The sequence below is a fragment of the Anguilla rostrata genome, chromosome 6 (assembly GCF_018555375.3).
Source record: "Anguilla rostrata isolate EN2019 chromosome 6, ASM1855537v3, whole genome shotgun sequence".
Taxonomy (NCBI): domain Eukaryota; kingdom Metazoa; phylum Chordata; class Actinopteri; order Anguilliformes; family Anguillidae; genus Anguilla; species Anguilla rostrata.
Window position 1 is genome coordinate 30,571,726 of NC_057938.1, and position 18,265 is coordinate 30,589,990.

Genomic DNA, 18,265 nt, shown 5'->3' on the forward strand with positions numbered 1-18,265 from the left:
GCTCTGATTCGAACATAATAAGTTTCGCCACCGCTACCTTCTCCAATTCTGACGTTGCTATGGGACTAGTCTCACATAGCCAAATCTTCACACTTCGTTTCAGGGCTATGGGACATGACAGAAATTCTCTCTCTGTCTCCGGACTGGACCGGCAAAACCGGAAACCGACCCAACCCTAGTGAGTAGCTAAACAAATAGCCAAGCATGTACCTAAGCGAGTAGCCAAACAAATACATTACATTACAGGCATTTAGCAGACGCTCTTATCCAGAGCAACGTACAACAAAGTGTAACCATAACGAGGAACAAGTGTGTCGAAAACCCTAAAGAGAAGTACCATTCCAAATGCAGGGAACAACCGCATAGTTTAACTTGGACACTGTAGGTTAATCTGATGAACACTAACACAAACAAGAACAGCAACAACGCAGTCTATGCAAAAAATACAAGCAGTAGTTAAGACACGAGTGCATTAACTAAGTCAACTAAGAAACAGCTTCCTAGTTACAACCCTAAGCTTACAGTCAATTTAGAGATTGCAGGGAGGTAGGGAGGGATGGGGAGAGGTGCAGCCTGAAGAGGTGAGTCAGTTGTCGCTTGAAGGTGGTCAGGGTCTCAGCTGTTCTGACCTCCACGGGAAGGTCATTCCACCATCGTGGGGCCAGAACAGACAGCCAGGCATGTAGCTATGCGAGTAGCCAAACCAACTGCCATGCTAGTAGACAAGCAAGTAGCTAAGGGAATAGCAGAACCATTAGCAAAACAAGTCACTATGTAATTCACTAAGACATTCGCTGATCCTCCTAGACCTTTCTGCTGCCTTCGACACAGTCGACCACTCCATCCTCCTGTCCTCCCTGGCAGCTATGGGGATCTGTGGCACAGCACTAGACTGGATCGAGTCCTACCTCTTCGGTCGCTCCTTCCAAGTCGCCTGGGCCGGTGCAGTATCGGCACCTTGCCCCCTTGCCACAGGAGTTCCCCAGGGCTCAGTCCTTGGTCCCCTCATGTTCTCCCTGTACACCAGATCTCTTGTAATGTGCCTGTAATCTCTGCCCATGGTTTGTCTTATCACTGTTATGCTGATGACACCCAACTCTTTCTCTCCTTCCCCCCCTCTGACACACAGGTCTCTGCTCGCATCTCTGCTTGCCTGAGGGACATCCAGAGCTGGATGGATAACCACTATCTTAAGCTGAACCCAGGTAAGACAGAGATGATCTTCATTCCTGCTCCATCTAACCTCCTTTCCTTTTCTATTTCCCTAGGAGACACCGTGGCGTCATAATCACTCACTGCCAAAAACCGGAGTGGTGATGGACAACACACTGTCCCTCTCCCTGAACATCGCGGTGGTGAGTCGAACGTGCAGGTTTTTCCTGTACAACATCCGGAGAATCCGTCCCTTCCTCACCACCTACGCAACCCAACTCCTGGTTCAAGCAATGGTCCTGTCCCACCTGGACTACTGCAACTCGCTGCTGGCTGGTCTGCCAGCATCCGCCATCAGACCCCTGCAGCTCATCCAGAATTCTGCAGTTCGTCTGGTCTACAACCTCCCCAGACATTCCCATGTCACCCCCCTGCTCACTGACCTCCACTGGCTGCCTGTTATGGCTCGCATCAAATTTAAGACTTTGGTGCTTGCATACCAGGCAGCTAAGGGGTCAGCACCAGGATACATCCAGAGGATCATCAGACCCTACACACCAGTCAGACCTCTCCGCTCTGCCACCTCTGGACGCTTGGCACCTCCCCCTCTTCGTGTCTGTACTTCCCGTTCGCGTCTGCAGTCTGTCCTGGCCCCTCGCTGGTGGAATGACCTTCCCGTGGCAGTCAGAACAGCAGAGAATCTGACAACCTTCAAGCGCAGACTAAAGACTCATCTCTTCAGGATGCACCTCTCCCCACCCCTCCCTAGCCTCTAGTTTAGCTCTACTCTACCTCAATGTACCTAGTTAGGCTAATGCGATCTCGTTAGTTTTGTATTTGGCAGGATTGTTTTGTTTGAATCTGATTAGGCAAATGTGATTTCAGTGCTAGTTTTGTACTTGGCAGGATTGTTTTGTTTATTTGCTGGACAGGTTACCCTACAGGGTTGGAGTCCTGATCTATGTGGTCACTTCTGGCACTACGATCTTTACTTCACTCTAGTGTGTTTTTCTGCACCTCTGTACTTTGAACTGATGCACTTGTACGTTGCTCTGGATATGCCTGTAATGTAATGTCATGTAATGTAATTTGCTAAGTTGCAGCAAGCTCAGCAAGTAGCTCAGCATGTCAGAAAAACTAACTGCATTGCACCATGTAAGTAGGTGAGTAAGTAGCAAAGCCAATCGCATTGCAGATGGTCTGGCAAGTAGCTCAGCAGGTCATAAAAGCAATTGCATTGCACAACACAGATTGCAAAACCAATTGCTTTGCACAATGCAAGTGGCTGCATAGGTAGCAAAGCCGATAGCGGCGCACAATGCAAGTAGCAAAAGCAGTAGCATTGTAAAATGCACATGTAAAGGTTTTGGCTCTACCTACCCCCCATACAAATCAATCACCTTACTTAAATCCAATCGAGCATGTATTATGATTACTGAATAAACGACTGGAGGCAGAATCCCTCTGAAACAAAGATCAACTGAGAACGGCTGCAGTGCAGACCTGGAAAGTAATTTTCTACGACAACAGCAAATGATTGGTGATGTCAGTGGGTTTCAGATTTGATGCAGTTATTGCATTTAAGGGCTATACAACCAAAAATTAAACTGTACTTCTAAGTTCATCTATTTCTTTTGCACAGCTGAAAATGGAGGACACAAAACAGCCATTTCTGTAAAATGGTAAAACATAATACGCATGTAAATACCTTGAAATAAAACCTTATTGTTTGTAGTTTTGTCTCATATTCAAAAATTCCCAAATAGACTCCACTTAATCATCCCCCAGTTAAATTTCCTAAATCTGTATGATATGTACTGTAGCATATGTTCTGCTGCACAATGGCTGCCATGAATCACCCATGTAGGTTCATTAGTGATGTCTGATTTGAGTTTCATCCTTCCCAGTAAAAACATTGAGATCATGACATGAGGCTCTGAAAATCGGTATTTCTCTTAGGACGGAAGAACCCACAATGCTTGTAAAGAAAAATATGGGCTTACATGCAAATGGAAAGAGAAAGGAAGCAGACTGTTCCAAATGGGCCCTGGGTGTTGGTTCCCAGGTCAGAGCCCTGCTCTCGGCACTCACCTCTGCACACGGTACACACGAGTCCATGGTGGCACCAGAGCCAGGATCCGGGCCACCAGGTCCACCAGGGCGCTGGGGGAGTAGCTTTTGTAGCGGCCGGTCTTCCACAGCTCGTACAGCCCCGTACCACGGATCACTAGAGTGGGGTACAGCTTCAACCCATCCGGTCGAAACGATGTGTTCTCAAAAAATTCCTTAGGAATGGAAAGAAGGTGGGTGCAACCATTTAAACAGGAATAGTAAATGGTAAATGGACTGCATTTATATAGCGCTATTATCCAAAGCGCTTTACAATTGATGCCTCTCATTCACCAGAGCAGTTAGGGGTTAGGTGCTCAGGGACACTTCGACACGCCCAAGGCGGGGATCAAACCAGCAACCCTCCGACTACCAGACAACCACTCTTACCTCCTGAGCCATGTCGGAGTAGCCTTTCCAGTTTGTAACTCTGAAGCCCCCCTCCCTCTCGCTGTCTACTGATCAACTTGGTGGGGTTTTGCCATAGTGGATATAGGATTAATTTTTATGGTGCTCTATACTGCCCTACAAAGCCTAACTGCAGTAACTACGCAAAGGGTGAAACTGAGAAAAATGGCTTTAAAGTATTTTAACTGGCCAGCCAAATGTGTTATAGGTATATCAGTGATATTGCACTAATTGTACATGTATTCATGAGATAATTTTTATGCCCAAAAACCATGACAGCTGATTTGACCTTTGACCCCAAAAATGTAGTTACTGCACTCTGCCTTTGCATTGCCTTAAATGGTTCTAAGAGCAATGCAAAAGCAAAGTGCAGTAACTACAATGTTCTCAGCTTTTATATTGTGTTTTCAGTGAACAAAAACTATTTTGACACTGATTTTGTTATAATTGTACTAATTGTAATTCTACTTATGGATTTGTGCATGTTTAATTAAGTCTGGACAAATTGAGAATTTTAGACGTCATATTTTAGTCTTAATATCATTTCATTTCACTTTTTACTTATTCACCTATCTAGATAATTACTTTCCTATCAATTAAACTTTGCATCATCATCTTCAATTTCACCATTGTTGTCACCGCCACCACTGTTGTTGCCTTGATGACAATCACATGAATAATTTTCATTATCCTTGTCTTTACTATTTAACACAATGAATAAATACAAGGCTACACTGATTCACAGTAAAATTTGTTTATTATATTACATGTTTTAAACAGCGGCGACTTGTGAGCTGAAAATTGGTGGGGCGCAAAACTTTCCTTTAAACTAATCATTGATCTCAAACTGTTTTAATTAATTTTCAGTGATTAACAAGCATGCAAACGATCTGACTAATCAATTGGAAAGTGACACACAGCGTCTTCGCGTTTTGATCACTAAGCAGTGGCAGAAACTTCCTGATTTTCCTTAAGTATCAATACAATTAATCCACGAAATAGGCTACTCAATACTATCATATATAGCCAGCTCTCCCCAAATAGGCAGTTTTAGCGAGTAGCCTAGGCCTTATAGCCTACATTTATTTTCATTTGCAGTATGAAATTGTGCACATTTTTAATCAACATTATTTGCGGATACATGCACTTCTTTCTCCGCACTCGTATTCATGGCAAATATCCACAATGCGTAGGCTAGACTGTAAACAATCTTGAAGTGCATGACATGGCATCGGCGATGATGTGAAGTTACAGATGATAATGTTACAGCTTTCAGGGAGCAGGTAAACTAACGCTAGCTAACTAAACATCGCCTGTCAGTCAGCATATGTAGCGAGGCTGACCGGTGTTTTATAATGTGATTGCTAGTTTCTCAACGCTTAATGTCATCGTTACTTAGCCTACCTGGGTATTTTATTTTCAACACCAGTTCCACTATCCTCTTTCCCCTGGATAGTGCCATCTTAAACAGCTTTGTTGTGTGAGGTAAGATGGGTGAAATCGGCTGGTGGTAGAATCCCAAACAGTCGCGTGAGGTAACTTAGATGGGTAGAGCGCAAAATCGGCCGGTAGAATCCCAAAGCAGACCGCAGTAACTTCACTTACTGCGGTCTGCCATGGTTTTGAGTCGGGTTTTGTAGTTACTGCAATTTTTATACAGTTTTTTCTCTCAAATAAAGCAAAATTGAACTCTGAAACTTCGTCACAAGATAAAACAGATATCAAGAAGTTCATTTTTAGTTATAACTCAATTTCGCCAAAAATGTAGTTACTGCGGTTAGCCTTTGGACGGCAGTATAGATCAGCAGCCATTTCACCATGTACACTGCACCTGTCAAGTGGTTGAAGCTAAGCATGTGTGGGGCTTGGTTAGAACTTGGATGGGAGACCTCCTGGGAAAACTAAGTTGCTAAAGGAAGTGGTGTTGGTGAGCCCTCTGGTAACTCAATATTAATGCCCATGATTTCAAATAAGATGTTGGATGTCAGGTGTTCACATACTTTTGGCCATGTAGTGTATAAAACAGGAAAAATTACATAGGTCCTAAACTCCAAAATCTGAGGGTGATATGTCGAGCTACTAAAGATCTATAAAGCAAAAAGGAAGCAATGTATCATTGCGTCCCTTAGTGTCTCCGAAGCTATGACATTTCCAAATCTATTATGATCACTCCAAGGGAATTTTTTACATTCATCTAGCACATATCAGCTAACAATAAATTTGAATGAGTATTTTCCATGCCCTACTGGATGGGCCGACATAGCTCAGGAGGTAAGTGCGGTTGTCTGGCAGGCGTTGTCTGGTTGTCCCCACCCTGGGCGTGTCGAAGTGTCCCTGAGCAAGACACCTAACCCCTAACTGCTCTGGTGAATGAGAGGCATCAATTGTAAAGCGCTTTGGATAAAAACGCTATATAAATGCAGTCCATTTACCATTTACCATTTACGTGACAAGTATAGCCCATGGGGATACTAATACCCCACTTCGTATACAGTTTGTATAAGATTGCAATAAAATAATATTCCACTGTCATAAAAATATTGGCAATGTCCTAGCTTCATGGTGAACCAGTGCATCAAACATAATATGACTGAGCCATTTATGAACACATACACTGCAGTGTGTGAAACGCCCACATTGGAGAATGGCATAAACCTCTTGAAAGACACTCAATTTCAATTTCATACTAACAGCTATTTAGCCCCCAATACAAATATGCATACCATTGTTAGCAAAGGTGAACAGTTGTCTTTTGTTTTATTTTTGTTATTTATTTATTTGATAGGGATAGAGGGCAGCCACTTGACTGTCCCAGAATTAGCTATTAAGCTAAATTTCATTTCTTGTCACTAGGTACGTAACAGTAAAAAACAGTGCATAGAATTCCAATGTCAAAAGACAGAAAAATATACAAACATATCGCCATTATTAAAAATAATAAAAAAACAAAAGGAAGAAATGCAGTACTTACTACATAACAGTTCCATGGTTGATTCATGTTCACATGATTGATTTGATTTCAGCCATGATTTCAATTTTGATTTAAAACTTTTAAAACTAATACATTTTCTCATACTGGTAGGTTCATTTGCATTCCAAATATTTGTTGTTTTGATTGAAAATGCTGAACGACCAAAATCAGTTGATCTGTGATGTACAACAAAATCACCATTGGTGGACGTTATAGTTTTCCTAGGCAAATCTCCATACTGTAAAATGAATTATTTCATTGAAGGAAGCGCAAGATGAAGAGTTATCTTATACCAGTGGTTCTCAAACGTTTTACACTGCGTACCACAGTAGCGTAGGCCTACCCAATTCAGCTACGCACAGTTCATGCAGGAGGCTAATTTATTCCTAATAAGAAAATTATTTATTGTTGACTGTTGTCAGCCACAGCCACGCTGTACACAGAGTTAGCACTAGAACTGGCACTTAAACTCTTACACACAACTTTCATACAACACAAGGGGCAGCCCCTCACACACACACACGCACACACACAGCAAGTGAGAACATTAAAGGAGTACCACGGTGATTTTCACACTTTCTAGGTTTTATGTGCTATTTGCACAAGAGGCATTGAAGAAACACAATGAGTAAAGTATTAAATATGTCCGTTCTGTATTTTTGGAGATTTAAATTTATCGTCCTATTTTCAACCGGTTGAGAAAGTTGTCAACTTGGTGCGTCACGAACACAGTAACCACTCCCCTTTCCACGGCCCGTAAACCCATGGATAACTCTAGACCCATAGTTTGCGCCACTGGCTTATGGGAAAGACAATGCAAATATTTGACTAATGTTAGGTTCACTTAAATTAGAGTGCCTTTTAAGGACTATTAGATTATTTCTGGTTATATTCATTTAGCTAGCTAGCTAGCTAACGTTAGCTAACTAGGTAGTTTGCTTTCATAAGGCAATGTTATCGATAACGTTAGCTAGCTAGTTTGCTTTTATGAGGACGTTATAGTTGTGCTTTTATCTTAACTTGGCTAGCTAGATTATTTATAAAAATTATAATTGGATATAAGTCAACGTCCTTATCTTAGCTATCTATCGATACTTGACATACTACTAAGCTAGCTAGCTTGTGAAAAGTCTCCCAAAAAGAGCGCTTATCATGGGGGTAGCTATGGTAACGGGGCACGGTCTGTCGATCATAGCTAACTGACAGTTCTCATTACCACGCCCAGACGGTTCGGGTGAACTTTTATAGTGGGAAATTTAGGCTTAGAAAAATACGTTTTAAAGTACATTGAAATAACTGAATAATAAAAAAATTATGCACATTTGTTTTGTTGTTGCCTAAAGACAACTGGGAAGTGCCACGTTCAACCACCATGTTACTCCTTAAAGAATAACAACAGTATTTCATTCAAACACACACACACACACACACACACACACACACAGAGCAAGTGAGAACATTAAGAATAACAACTGTACTTCCGGTTTGGCTCAGCATCCATTCTGCTTCTGTATTTCGTTTTTATGAAGGCAAGTGAAGAGAAGCCTTTCTCGCACAGATATGTGGTCACAAAAGGAAGGATAAAGCGCACGGCCTTGTCCGAATGCGCAGGGTATTTGCTGTGTTGCTGTATCCAAAAGTCCAACAAAGACTGAATTCTGAAAGCAGACATTACATTACATTCATTTAGCAGACGCTTTTATCCAAAGCGACGTACAAAAGTGCATTTTCACGATCGTAGACAACTGCTGAACACGGGTTCAGTAAGGTACAATTACTTATTTTGTAAAGCTATTTCTAGCCGAGAACAAAGAACACCATCCTGGTCTAACATCTGCAAAGCCAAACTAGGCAGAAGAATAAGCTAGAGTATTAGGACAAATACAATTTACCAAGAAGTGCAGGGATGGGGCAACATGTAACAAGTGACAGGAAAAAGGGTGTTTTTTATTTTATTTTATTTTTTTTAATATATATATATATATATATACACAGCGTGGTGGTGGTTATTCTAGGTATAGTCTGAAGAGATGAGTCTTCAGGCCACGGCGGAAGATGGATAGTGAGGGGGAGGTTCGGAGAGGGACGGGGAGTTCGTTCCACCACTGGGGAGCTAGGGTGGAGAAGCTCTGTGATCCCTTTGGGCGGGTGGGAGGGGTTGCAAGACGCCCTGCTGCCGCAGAGCGGAGTGGTCGAGCAGGCACATAGAATTGAGTCATGTCCTGCAAGTAGATAGGGGCTGTCCTGTTGGCGGCAGTGTAGGCAAGGGTCAGGGCTTTGAATCGGATCCTGGCAGCGACCGGTAGCCAGTGAAGTGACCGCGTGAAATTCAAAGGAGGAGACAGTAGGGTTAGGACTGGGGAGGACACAGAACTTCCAGGACAAGGAAATGAGTAGACCGGTACCCCCGCCTCGGCCAGAGGCCCTGGGGGTGTGCGAGAAGGAGTATCCCGCAGACAGTGCAGCTGGGGTGGCGGTGTTATCGGGAGTGATCCAGGTTTCCGTGAGAGCCAGGAAGTCAAGAGACTTCGTCTTGGCAAAGGCAGTAATGAAGTCAGCTTTCTGGACGGCTGACTGGCAGTTCCATAATCCACCTGTGACAGTGAATTCCTGAGGTGTGGATAAGGGTGGGTAGATCAAGTTGGTTAAATTACGCCTGCGGTGAACAGACCATTTGGGGCGAGGCAGCACGCACAAGGGAATGGGGTTTAAAAACATGATAAACTGATGACGAGGCTGCCTATGGCAGCCTCTGCTGGAGCTATAAATACTGGGTGACAATTACGTGCTTGCATTAGCTTCATTAGGGCAGATAAGCACCAGGTGAAGCTCCTCGAAATTAGCTCAACAATACGGGGCAGTTAAACACCAATCCCCACACACAGTTTCACTAACGCCTTTAACTAACTAACAACAGCAAGTCAACTACAGATATTCTCAGCTAACGCCCAACTAAGCTTGCTGACTAGCAACAGTTGAGACAAGTTTTTAAAAAAGATTAGGCTACCTAAATTACACACAACTATGTTCGCTAACTAGCAACAGCAGAAACAAATTAAGTTATGATACACTTATCTGAATCGCGGGGGACGGCAGAAGCGACGACACAATCAGATGCACACTGTTGAACCACAGATGAACACCACTTAAATAGCACCAGGTGAAGCTCCTTGAAATTAGCTCAACAATACGGGGCAGTTAAACACCAATCCCCACACACAGTTTCACTAACGCCTTTAACTAACTAACAACAGCAAGTCAACTACAGATATTCTCAGCTAACGCCCAACTAAGCTTGCTGACTAGCAACAGTTGAGACAAGTTTTTAAAAAGATTAGGCTACCTAAATTACACACAACTATGTTCGCTAACTAGCAACAGCAGAAACAAATTAAGTTATGATACGCTTATCTGAATCGCGGGGACGGCAGAAGCGACGACACAATCAGATGCACACTGTTGAACCACAGATGAACACCACTTAAATAGCACCAGGTGAAGCTCCTCGAAATTAGCTCAACAATACGGGGCAGTTAAACACCAATCCCCACACACAGTTTCACTAACGCCTTTAACTAACTAACAACAGCAAGTCAACTACAGATATTCTCAGCTAACGCCCAACTAAGCTTGCTGACTAGCAACAGTTGAGACAAGTTTTTAAAAAAGATTAGGCTACCTAAATTACACACAACTATGTTCGCTAACTAGCAACAGCAGAAACAAATTAAGTTATGATACGCTTATCTGAATCGCGGGGGACGGCAGAAGCGACGACGACACAATCAGATGCACATGTTTTGTCTCAAGACAATTCTATTAAACTCTCTTGCTCACCAACAGTGAAGTCCTTGGGCATTTCAGAGCTTTCGATCTCATCCAGTTGTTCGCTTTGGCCGTCGCTGGGAAATATTCGCGGAACTGTTGTCTGAGCGAGACGAGATGCGCAACGATGTTATCCCTGACTCCATCATCAAGGGTGAGGTCGTTGTCAGACAGAAAACTTTCCAAAGCGGGAAAAGCTGAAACATCACCTGCCGTGACTTTGATTTCGAACAACTTTTTCAGCATTGCGTTGATTTTGCCCTGCACATCAAAAACATTGATGGAGAGTCCCTGTTGTCCCATATTAAGTTCATTTAAATGAGAGAAAATGTCCGACAAGTATGCCAGTTGACTGAGCCACACAGTATCTTTGAAAACATCTGATAAGGGGAAGATTTTGTCCTTTAAGAACATCTGGACCTCTCTGTGCAATTCGAAAAGCCTCAAAAGCACCTTCCCTCTTGATAGCCACCTTACTTCCGTATGAAGCAAGAGTTGGACATGCCCGCTGCCCATCTCATCGCAGAGCACATGGAATAGGCGAGAATGCATCGGTTGGGCCTTAATGAAGTTCACAGCTTTCACAGCCGAGTCCAGCACATACTTCAATTCTTCGGGCACCTTCTTCACCGCCAGGGCCTCGGGATGGATGCTGCATTGAGTCCATTGCATCTCGAGTGCCAACTCACGAATTTGAGCTGCTACTCCGCTGTGGCGACCTGTCATAGCCCTGGCGCCGTCCGTGCAGACTCCAACACACTTTTTCCAATCGAGCCCATTCTCTTGGACAAACGCGTTCAGGAGCTGAAATATGTGCTCGGCTGTAGTTCTGGTCTGCAGTGATTGACAGAACAGAAAGTCCTCCGGAGCTGCACCATCATATTCATATCTGACATAAACAAGCAAACTGGCAAAATCTGCAACATCACTAGTCTTGTCTAGCTGGATGGAATAATAGCCACTACTTTTAATGTGCTCAATCAGTGGCACAGTGTCGTTTGAAAGTGACACCAAGTTTAACTGTTTGGCAGCCTTCTCCCCACACATGATGCGTGTCATCTCTTTGGCTAATGGTACACACAGTTGTTCGCCAATTGTGTGTGGCTTACCGGTTTTCGCTATGCGTAGGCTGGCACGATATGAAGCTTCCTGTGCTTTGGCTACGGGTGAAACACAGGATTGAATCATGGACTTGGACTGCTTCAGTTTGTCACGTTTTCTTAGAAAAAAATCAACTGGTTTGTCTTTCAGCATTGCGTGTTTGGTTGTAAGATGCTGTTTGAGATGCGATGGTTTCATGCATTCAGTGGTAAGAACATCACCACATACCACACACTGCGGCCTGGGCTCTTCCTCCATCCCGCTCCAGCTGAATCCAAATTTGACATAACTAGTCATATTTCCTTACTGTTTTGTGCCGTTTGCTACTAGCAGGTGCTGTGGAGACTTCACTGGCGCTGCTGAAGTAGCCACTAGCACTTGTGCTTGGTTCACTGTCGTCCACTTCAGTTTCTACAGGGCTGCTCGAAATATTCTCCTCCTGATCCGCACTCCTTTTCCTAATAGTTCCCATTTGGAGCCACGATTGCAGTGCTTTTGAACCATTCATCATTTTAGCTACCTCCGCTTAATATCTTGGCATCACAGTTTAGCTTGGAACAGTTAGGCCTACTAATCGTGGATGTTTGCGCGCGCTACTACCCGACTACAGGCTGATATTGAAAAAAAATATTACAGGAAAGGCAAAACTTATTTTAAATCCCATTTCAATAATCTCATGGTTAAGGTATTTTCATTTGTAATAGTATTTTGATAGCATTACATGTTTTTAAATTAATTTTATTTCATTTAAAAAAAATATTTCGGAGATAGGCATGGTTCACAAAGTAATCAAAAGTTAGGAGGTTGTCCTTTTTGATTATATTACAGTAATGATAATTTGATGTTTGCTTGTCTAAAACTTTCAATGTTTGCTTACAAATTATATAGAGGTCTGAGAGTGGTTTTCACAGAATTCATTTAAGTGTCAAGCTGGCCCTATGGAGTTGACACTGGGTAACTTAGCATTAAGTGTCAAGCACGCATCAACGAAGCAGACACACCAGTTAGCTCAGCCTCAAGTGTCAAACTGGCCCTATGGAGTTGACACACTAGGTAGCTTAGCATGCCCATGCCTTGATGCTGTCTGGAGCTCCAGATCCATCATCTGGCTCCTCTAAACTGCACTATTCTAACTATACCATTTGGTCTTCTACTATTCCTGTTAGCTTTCACCTCAGCTGTAACCTGTTCAACCCATTTTGTTTACTGTCTACTACTTACACCAGGCTGGCCAGTGGAGGATGGGCTCCCCCTCTATAGCCGGGTTCCTCTCGATATTTCTTCCCATTGGGTGTTTTTTCTCCCCACTGGGAGTTTTTTTACCTTATGTAACTACTATTTGGGGGTTCAGGCCTGGTGTTTGCTCTCTTTGCTCTGTCTCTTGCCTTGCTACTCTGTAAAGTGTCCTTGTGCCAATTCTCTGTAAAAAGCATTATACAAATAAAATTTAATTGAATTGAATATAACTTAGAAGCATCAGTTGACAGTTGATTTCTAATAAATGCAAAGTTCTTAAGATTAATTTTTACTGGACTGATGACCTTTCCACATGTAAAGGACAGGTGTGCCTCAATATCAAACCCAAGATATTTAACAATGTGTTACAACCTAAATTGCTTCACCCTTAACAGCTGGCTGATATATTTCCTTTTTAGTGACTGAAAAGTACATGGATGCAGCCTTACTTACATTTAGAGTGAGGCGGGATTCAGTGCACCAGTAAGACCATTACATTCTGGCCATTACAGATGTTAATTTAGAAGCAGCCTGTTGTCTTGTCTTGTCGTGTTCATAGATGACTATATCATTGGTATACATGTGAATTTGAACTTCAGGACAGACAATTGGGAGGTCATTGATATATAAACTAAATATGGCCCCAAACCAGGCCCTTGAGGGACACCAACAGAACAGTCAATTCCTGAAGAATATTTTGTATCAATTCTAGTGCATTGCCCTCTCATTGTTGAAGATTCCATCCATGTTATTGCACTCTCTGAGAGGTTAAAACATGCTTAGACAAGTTTAGACAAAAGAACATTATGATTGACAGCATCAAATTTTTTGCTCAGATCTAGAAACTCCTAAAATTGGCTCTTTATCAAGCTTTAAATTATTTTGCTAGATAAAATGATTGAACACTTGAATCATTTTTCTAAACCCAAATTGCATTAGATGAAGTGAGGCATGTCCAGAATTTTTAAAAACCTATAAGTTGTTCAGTTACTACCTTTTCTAGAACCTTAGATGTTATTGCCAAAATACTAATGGGTCTACAGTTAGCTATGTATAGTGGCTACCCAGATACCTTAAATATAGGTGTAACAACAGCAGACTGTCTGAAATTTGGGAACGTTGACAGTCTTATCAAACGGTGAACCAGGTGGGTAATTGAAATGCTTAAAATTAGTTTGAGTGTTTTAAAAAGTTGAACCCCACCTGTACATATCTGTGGCCTTTGTTTAAGGTCCCCCAAAGATTTTGCATATTTTCTGTTCAGAGACATCTAGAATATTAAAAGCAATATGAACTGGATTTGACGTGGATATTTCTTTGATCCAAAGCAATCTTGCAGACACTAAATTACATCAATGGAATAATTATAAAATGTGGAGGAAATAATACTTAGTTAAGTTGAGTTAAAGTTCCATGTACTTCCAATTCAATACATTTTCCTACACTTCCACGATCTTTCTTAATTAATTTAAGATTCCTCCAGATAAGCTTACTATTTTTCCTCATTTATAGTGTTAATTTAAAAAAAGGCTTTTGCTTTCATAACCCTTTAAAAACTAGTCAATCTTGACATAATACAGCTGCATAATAATGCAGTTTTCAGAGCATTTCAAGTCATTTTAATCAAACACCACAGTTTCTCATTCAGCCATGGTAAGTTATATGATCTTAACCTTTTTAATGTAAATTTTCTTTAATTTACTGTGCTAATAAAATGATGGCATGTGGCCTCTAAATCCTCAGTGGACAGAATATGGCTCCAGTCAGTTTTGTTCAAGATTTTCAGTAAATTTCATCATATCCTTTTTTTAATATTCTATAAGAATAGTGCTGATTATCTGAATGATACATAAGTCTATTTTCAGTTAATTTCCTTTAAAATAAGAGTCATATTATAATCAGATAATTCAGTGATTAAATGTCTTTGTAATTCTTTCAGGCTTATTACTAAAAGTTAGATTGATCTAGATTAGATTGATTGAGTTTTTGTGGAGCTTGTTATCCTAGTTGGTCCATTAATCAACTGGGTAAGATCAAACTGATCTGTGAGTTCTTTAAGTTTCTTTCTGATAGTTTTATCTTGCCAATTCAGATTAAAATTACCAAGAACAAGAACTTCTTTGCGCGTGACCAATTCTTTAAGAATATTTCTAAAATGTGCACAAAACATATTATTACATGATGGAGGCCTGTATACAGCAATAAGTGAATTCCATTTGTGGGGACAAGTCTATGGTTATGGGAATACATTCAATTTCAGGTGAACATGTAAAATCTATTTGTTTGCATTTAAACTTATCTCTCACATATATAAATAACCCACTCTTCCTCTTCCTTCTGACGTGTCCTGTCTGAAAAACTTCTATCCTGGAATTGCAAAGGCTGCAGCCGGGGATATTTCAGTTAACCAGGTTTTGGACAGACAAAGGAAATCAAATTAGAGTCTGACAATAGTTTTTCCACCTGTTTATTTTTTGAAACTATACTCCTAATGTTCTAATGTCCACCAAGCACACCTTTTGGTTTTGCATGGGGATCCAAGGGAAGGTTTGTGATAGCAGTGATTCTGTCTCCACAGCTGTTATGTGATAACGGCGTCGGAACTGAACGCCCATTTAAACAGGTCATCTTGATTGAGGAGAGAATCAGATGACAACAGAAGACCATTGTCCAGTGTGTCAGGGCCAGGATTCAGATACACATCACCAGCAAGAAGAATTGTCATCAGGTAGGCGAGTAGTTTTGATGGACGTGGAGCAGAACTGAGCAGTAGGTGCTTGAGCAGATGGCTTGGCCATGTTTCAGTATTGCACAGTACAAAGGGAGATGACTCCATGTACTCAAAGTAACGTGCCGTTTCCCTAGTATAACATTTTGTTGGTTAATCCAGCTGCAGCGGACCGGCAGAAGAACAAGCACAAATATGGGGGTTAAAAATGCAGTTCTCTAGAAAACAGCCATTTGTTTTGCTTTGGTCCTGTGGTTGAAGTCAGGGCTATTTAGTGCTATTTTAGAGCAGTTGGTTGAACGCAATGTTGAAAATTTGGCATGCCTGCCTTTATGCATGACAGTGCTGCCATGAATGCAAATACAACAATATCAAAAATATGACACAAAGTAAAACATTGAAATGTTACAAGCAGTAATAGTCCAGTGGATATGTACAAAAACTGCATGTCACAACTTTGAGGAAAACAATCTTTGATATTGTGCCAATTTATCTGGAGCTCCTGGAGGCAGAATTACCCCCTTATATTTACTTTTGTGCTGACAGCTTTTTCTGTTTTCAGTCTATATACAGTTGAGGCCAAAAGAATACACCTAGGCTAAAGACATTCAAATTCAAGTTTTTTTCAAAAGGAAGTGGCTCTGAAGGTAGGCCCTTAAATACAGCCACAGGTCCCAATTAACTCCCAATTAATTCCTAATTATGACAACTGGCCAAACACAAGCTTCTAAAAAGTCATTACATCAATTTCTGGAATCTTCCAGACTGTTTAAAGAGAGTCAATTTCGCGTACGTAAACTTTTGATCCACTCTGATATAGTGAATTAAAGCTGAAATAGATCTGTCTCTAATCGACTGTTTTAAAATGACCTCTGATGTGAACAAAGTAGACGCCCTAATTGACTTGCCAAAAAAAATGTTTGGTAACATGAAATGTGTGGAGTTTACCCTAGGTGTATCTTTAGCCTAGGTGTATGTAAACTTTTGGCCTTAACTGTACACCTATTATAGCTTAAAATGTTTGCAACTACCTGGGGAAAACAAGAATTGCATCATTGAGCTGTAATTTCTCTTTGCAAAGATGAAGGAACTAAAAGAAAGTGAAAAAACAAGGAAATTATTTTTCTATTTAAATAGATATTAAATTAAATATATATATATTTAATGTTTAATTATGAATAAAAAAGTGATAGCACGACATTTGAGTTGACAGATGCAACTTAATATTGATAGCGTACCTGTGACCCAGCAAACATGATCTTTGACCTTGCAATTATACACCAAAACAATATTCCAATGACTGGCAACTTCCAAATGTATTATTATTATTATTATTATTAAGTTCCATTTTAAGCTACCTACTGTATAATAATAATGATATACAGGTCATGTATTTCAAATATTTTAGAATTTAATGAAATGTATAAATTATATTTGAGAGAAGGCCTCAGTCTTAAGCAGAAATCTACAGTATATTAACTGTGTAAATGAATGACAGAAAACACTCACGTCCCTCTAATGACAGTATTTTTTTAAACAGTATGTTTATCAGTTTTTCCTTTTTTAAACAACAACATAATTACAAAACAAGACAGACCTTATACAAATGTACAACAAAAGTATAAACAACAGAAACACAGACATAAAACAAAAATTAAATAAAAATAAATAAATAAATTTTTTGACAGGTGCAACATCATTCTAGAAAGCGTATTTAGTCACATCAGATGAGGAGGTATGTATCAGATCTCTCATGGATTCACACTGCCATCAGTGCGTAATATATCCGACACATTAACATTTTCTAACAGTTGGGTAAAAGGACCCCAAACCTTATCAAAGGTTTCACTCTTCCTTTTCAGAATATAAGTTATCTTCTCCATAGCACAACAATTGCTCATTTTCCTAAGCCATTGGCCCACCTGTGGTCTCTGAACATTCTTCCATGATAAGGCGATCAAACGTTTCCCTTGGAGTAAACACATATCCACAAGAATTTGTTTATTCCTTGATAAGACTAGGATCTAAGGGTATAACCCCAAAATAAACATTTTCAGATCAAGAGGCAGCTTTACACCTAACATTTGTATTATTTGTGAGTTCTCGCACCAAAAAGTTGCAATCTTCTTGCAATTCCACATGCAATGTAAGAGTGTGCCTTTAGACTGTTCACATTTAATACAAATATCTGGAATATTATTGTTAAACTGATGTAATTTAGCTGGTGTTATGTAAGTGCGCATCAGCCAATTGTATTGCAACAATCTCAATCTCGTATTCGTGGTTTGTCTATGCGCCTCAGCACATATCACCCCCATTCATCCAAGGAAATCCTCCTGTATATCTTCCTTCCAGGCGTTTAGCCGGTCAGTAGAGGATTCAGATGAGCTAGAAACCAACATATCTTATAACACTGAGATACGCCCTTTACCATGACAATTATCAGAGATCAATCGTTCCACTTCAGAAAGAGGTGGAGGAGTTAATAATTGATTACGGGATGCAGTTATAAAGCTTCTTACCTGTAAGTATTTTACTAAGTGGCTATTTGAAAGATCATATTTAGCACGTAGCTGTTCAAATGTAGGGCTGCCACTAACGACTATTTTTCTATCGATTAATCTATTGACTATTTTACAGATTTGTCGATTAATCTAAACGATTAATTTTCCTACAAAAAAATCTAATTGACCACCTAATTAAAGTTCATTTAATTTTTACAACAACAAACTGTA

At 40.7% G+C, this 18,265-nt stretch overlaps 1 protein-coding gene and 1 long non-coding RNA gene across 3 annotated transcripts in view; one reads left to right on the forward strand and one right to left on the reverse strand.

Moving 5' to 3' along the window:
- The window catches only part of elp3 (elongator acetyltransferase complex subunit 3), a 122,858-nt gene that overhangs the window by 34,815 nt on the left and 69,778 nt on the right, over positions 1-18,265 (reverse strand). For both annotated transcript variants that reach the window (XM_064341070.1, XM_064341069.1), the window contains one exon: positions 3,244-3,437. In XM_064341070.1, the coding sequence (XP_064197140.1) occupies positions 3,244-3,437 (194 nt within the window). The remainder of the gene's footprint in view (positions 1-3,243; positions 3,438-18,265) is intronic.
- LOC135257891 (uncharacterized) lies at positions 3,691-4,848 on the forward strand. Its single transcript, XR_010330802.1, has 2 exons — positions 3,691-4,590; positions 4,724-4,848. It is a non-coding gene; the product is annotated as an uncharacterized LOC135257891 (long non-coding RNA).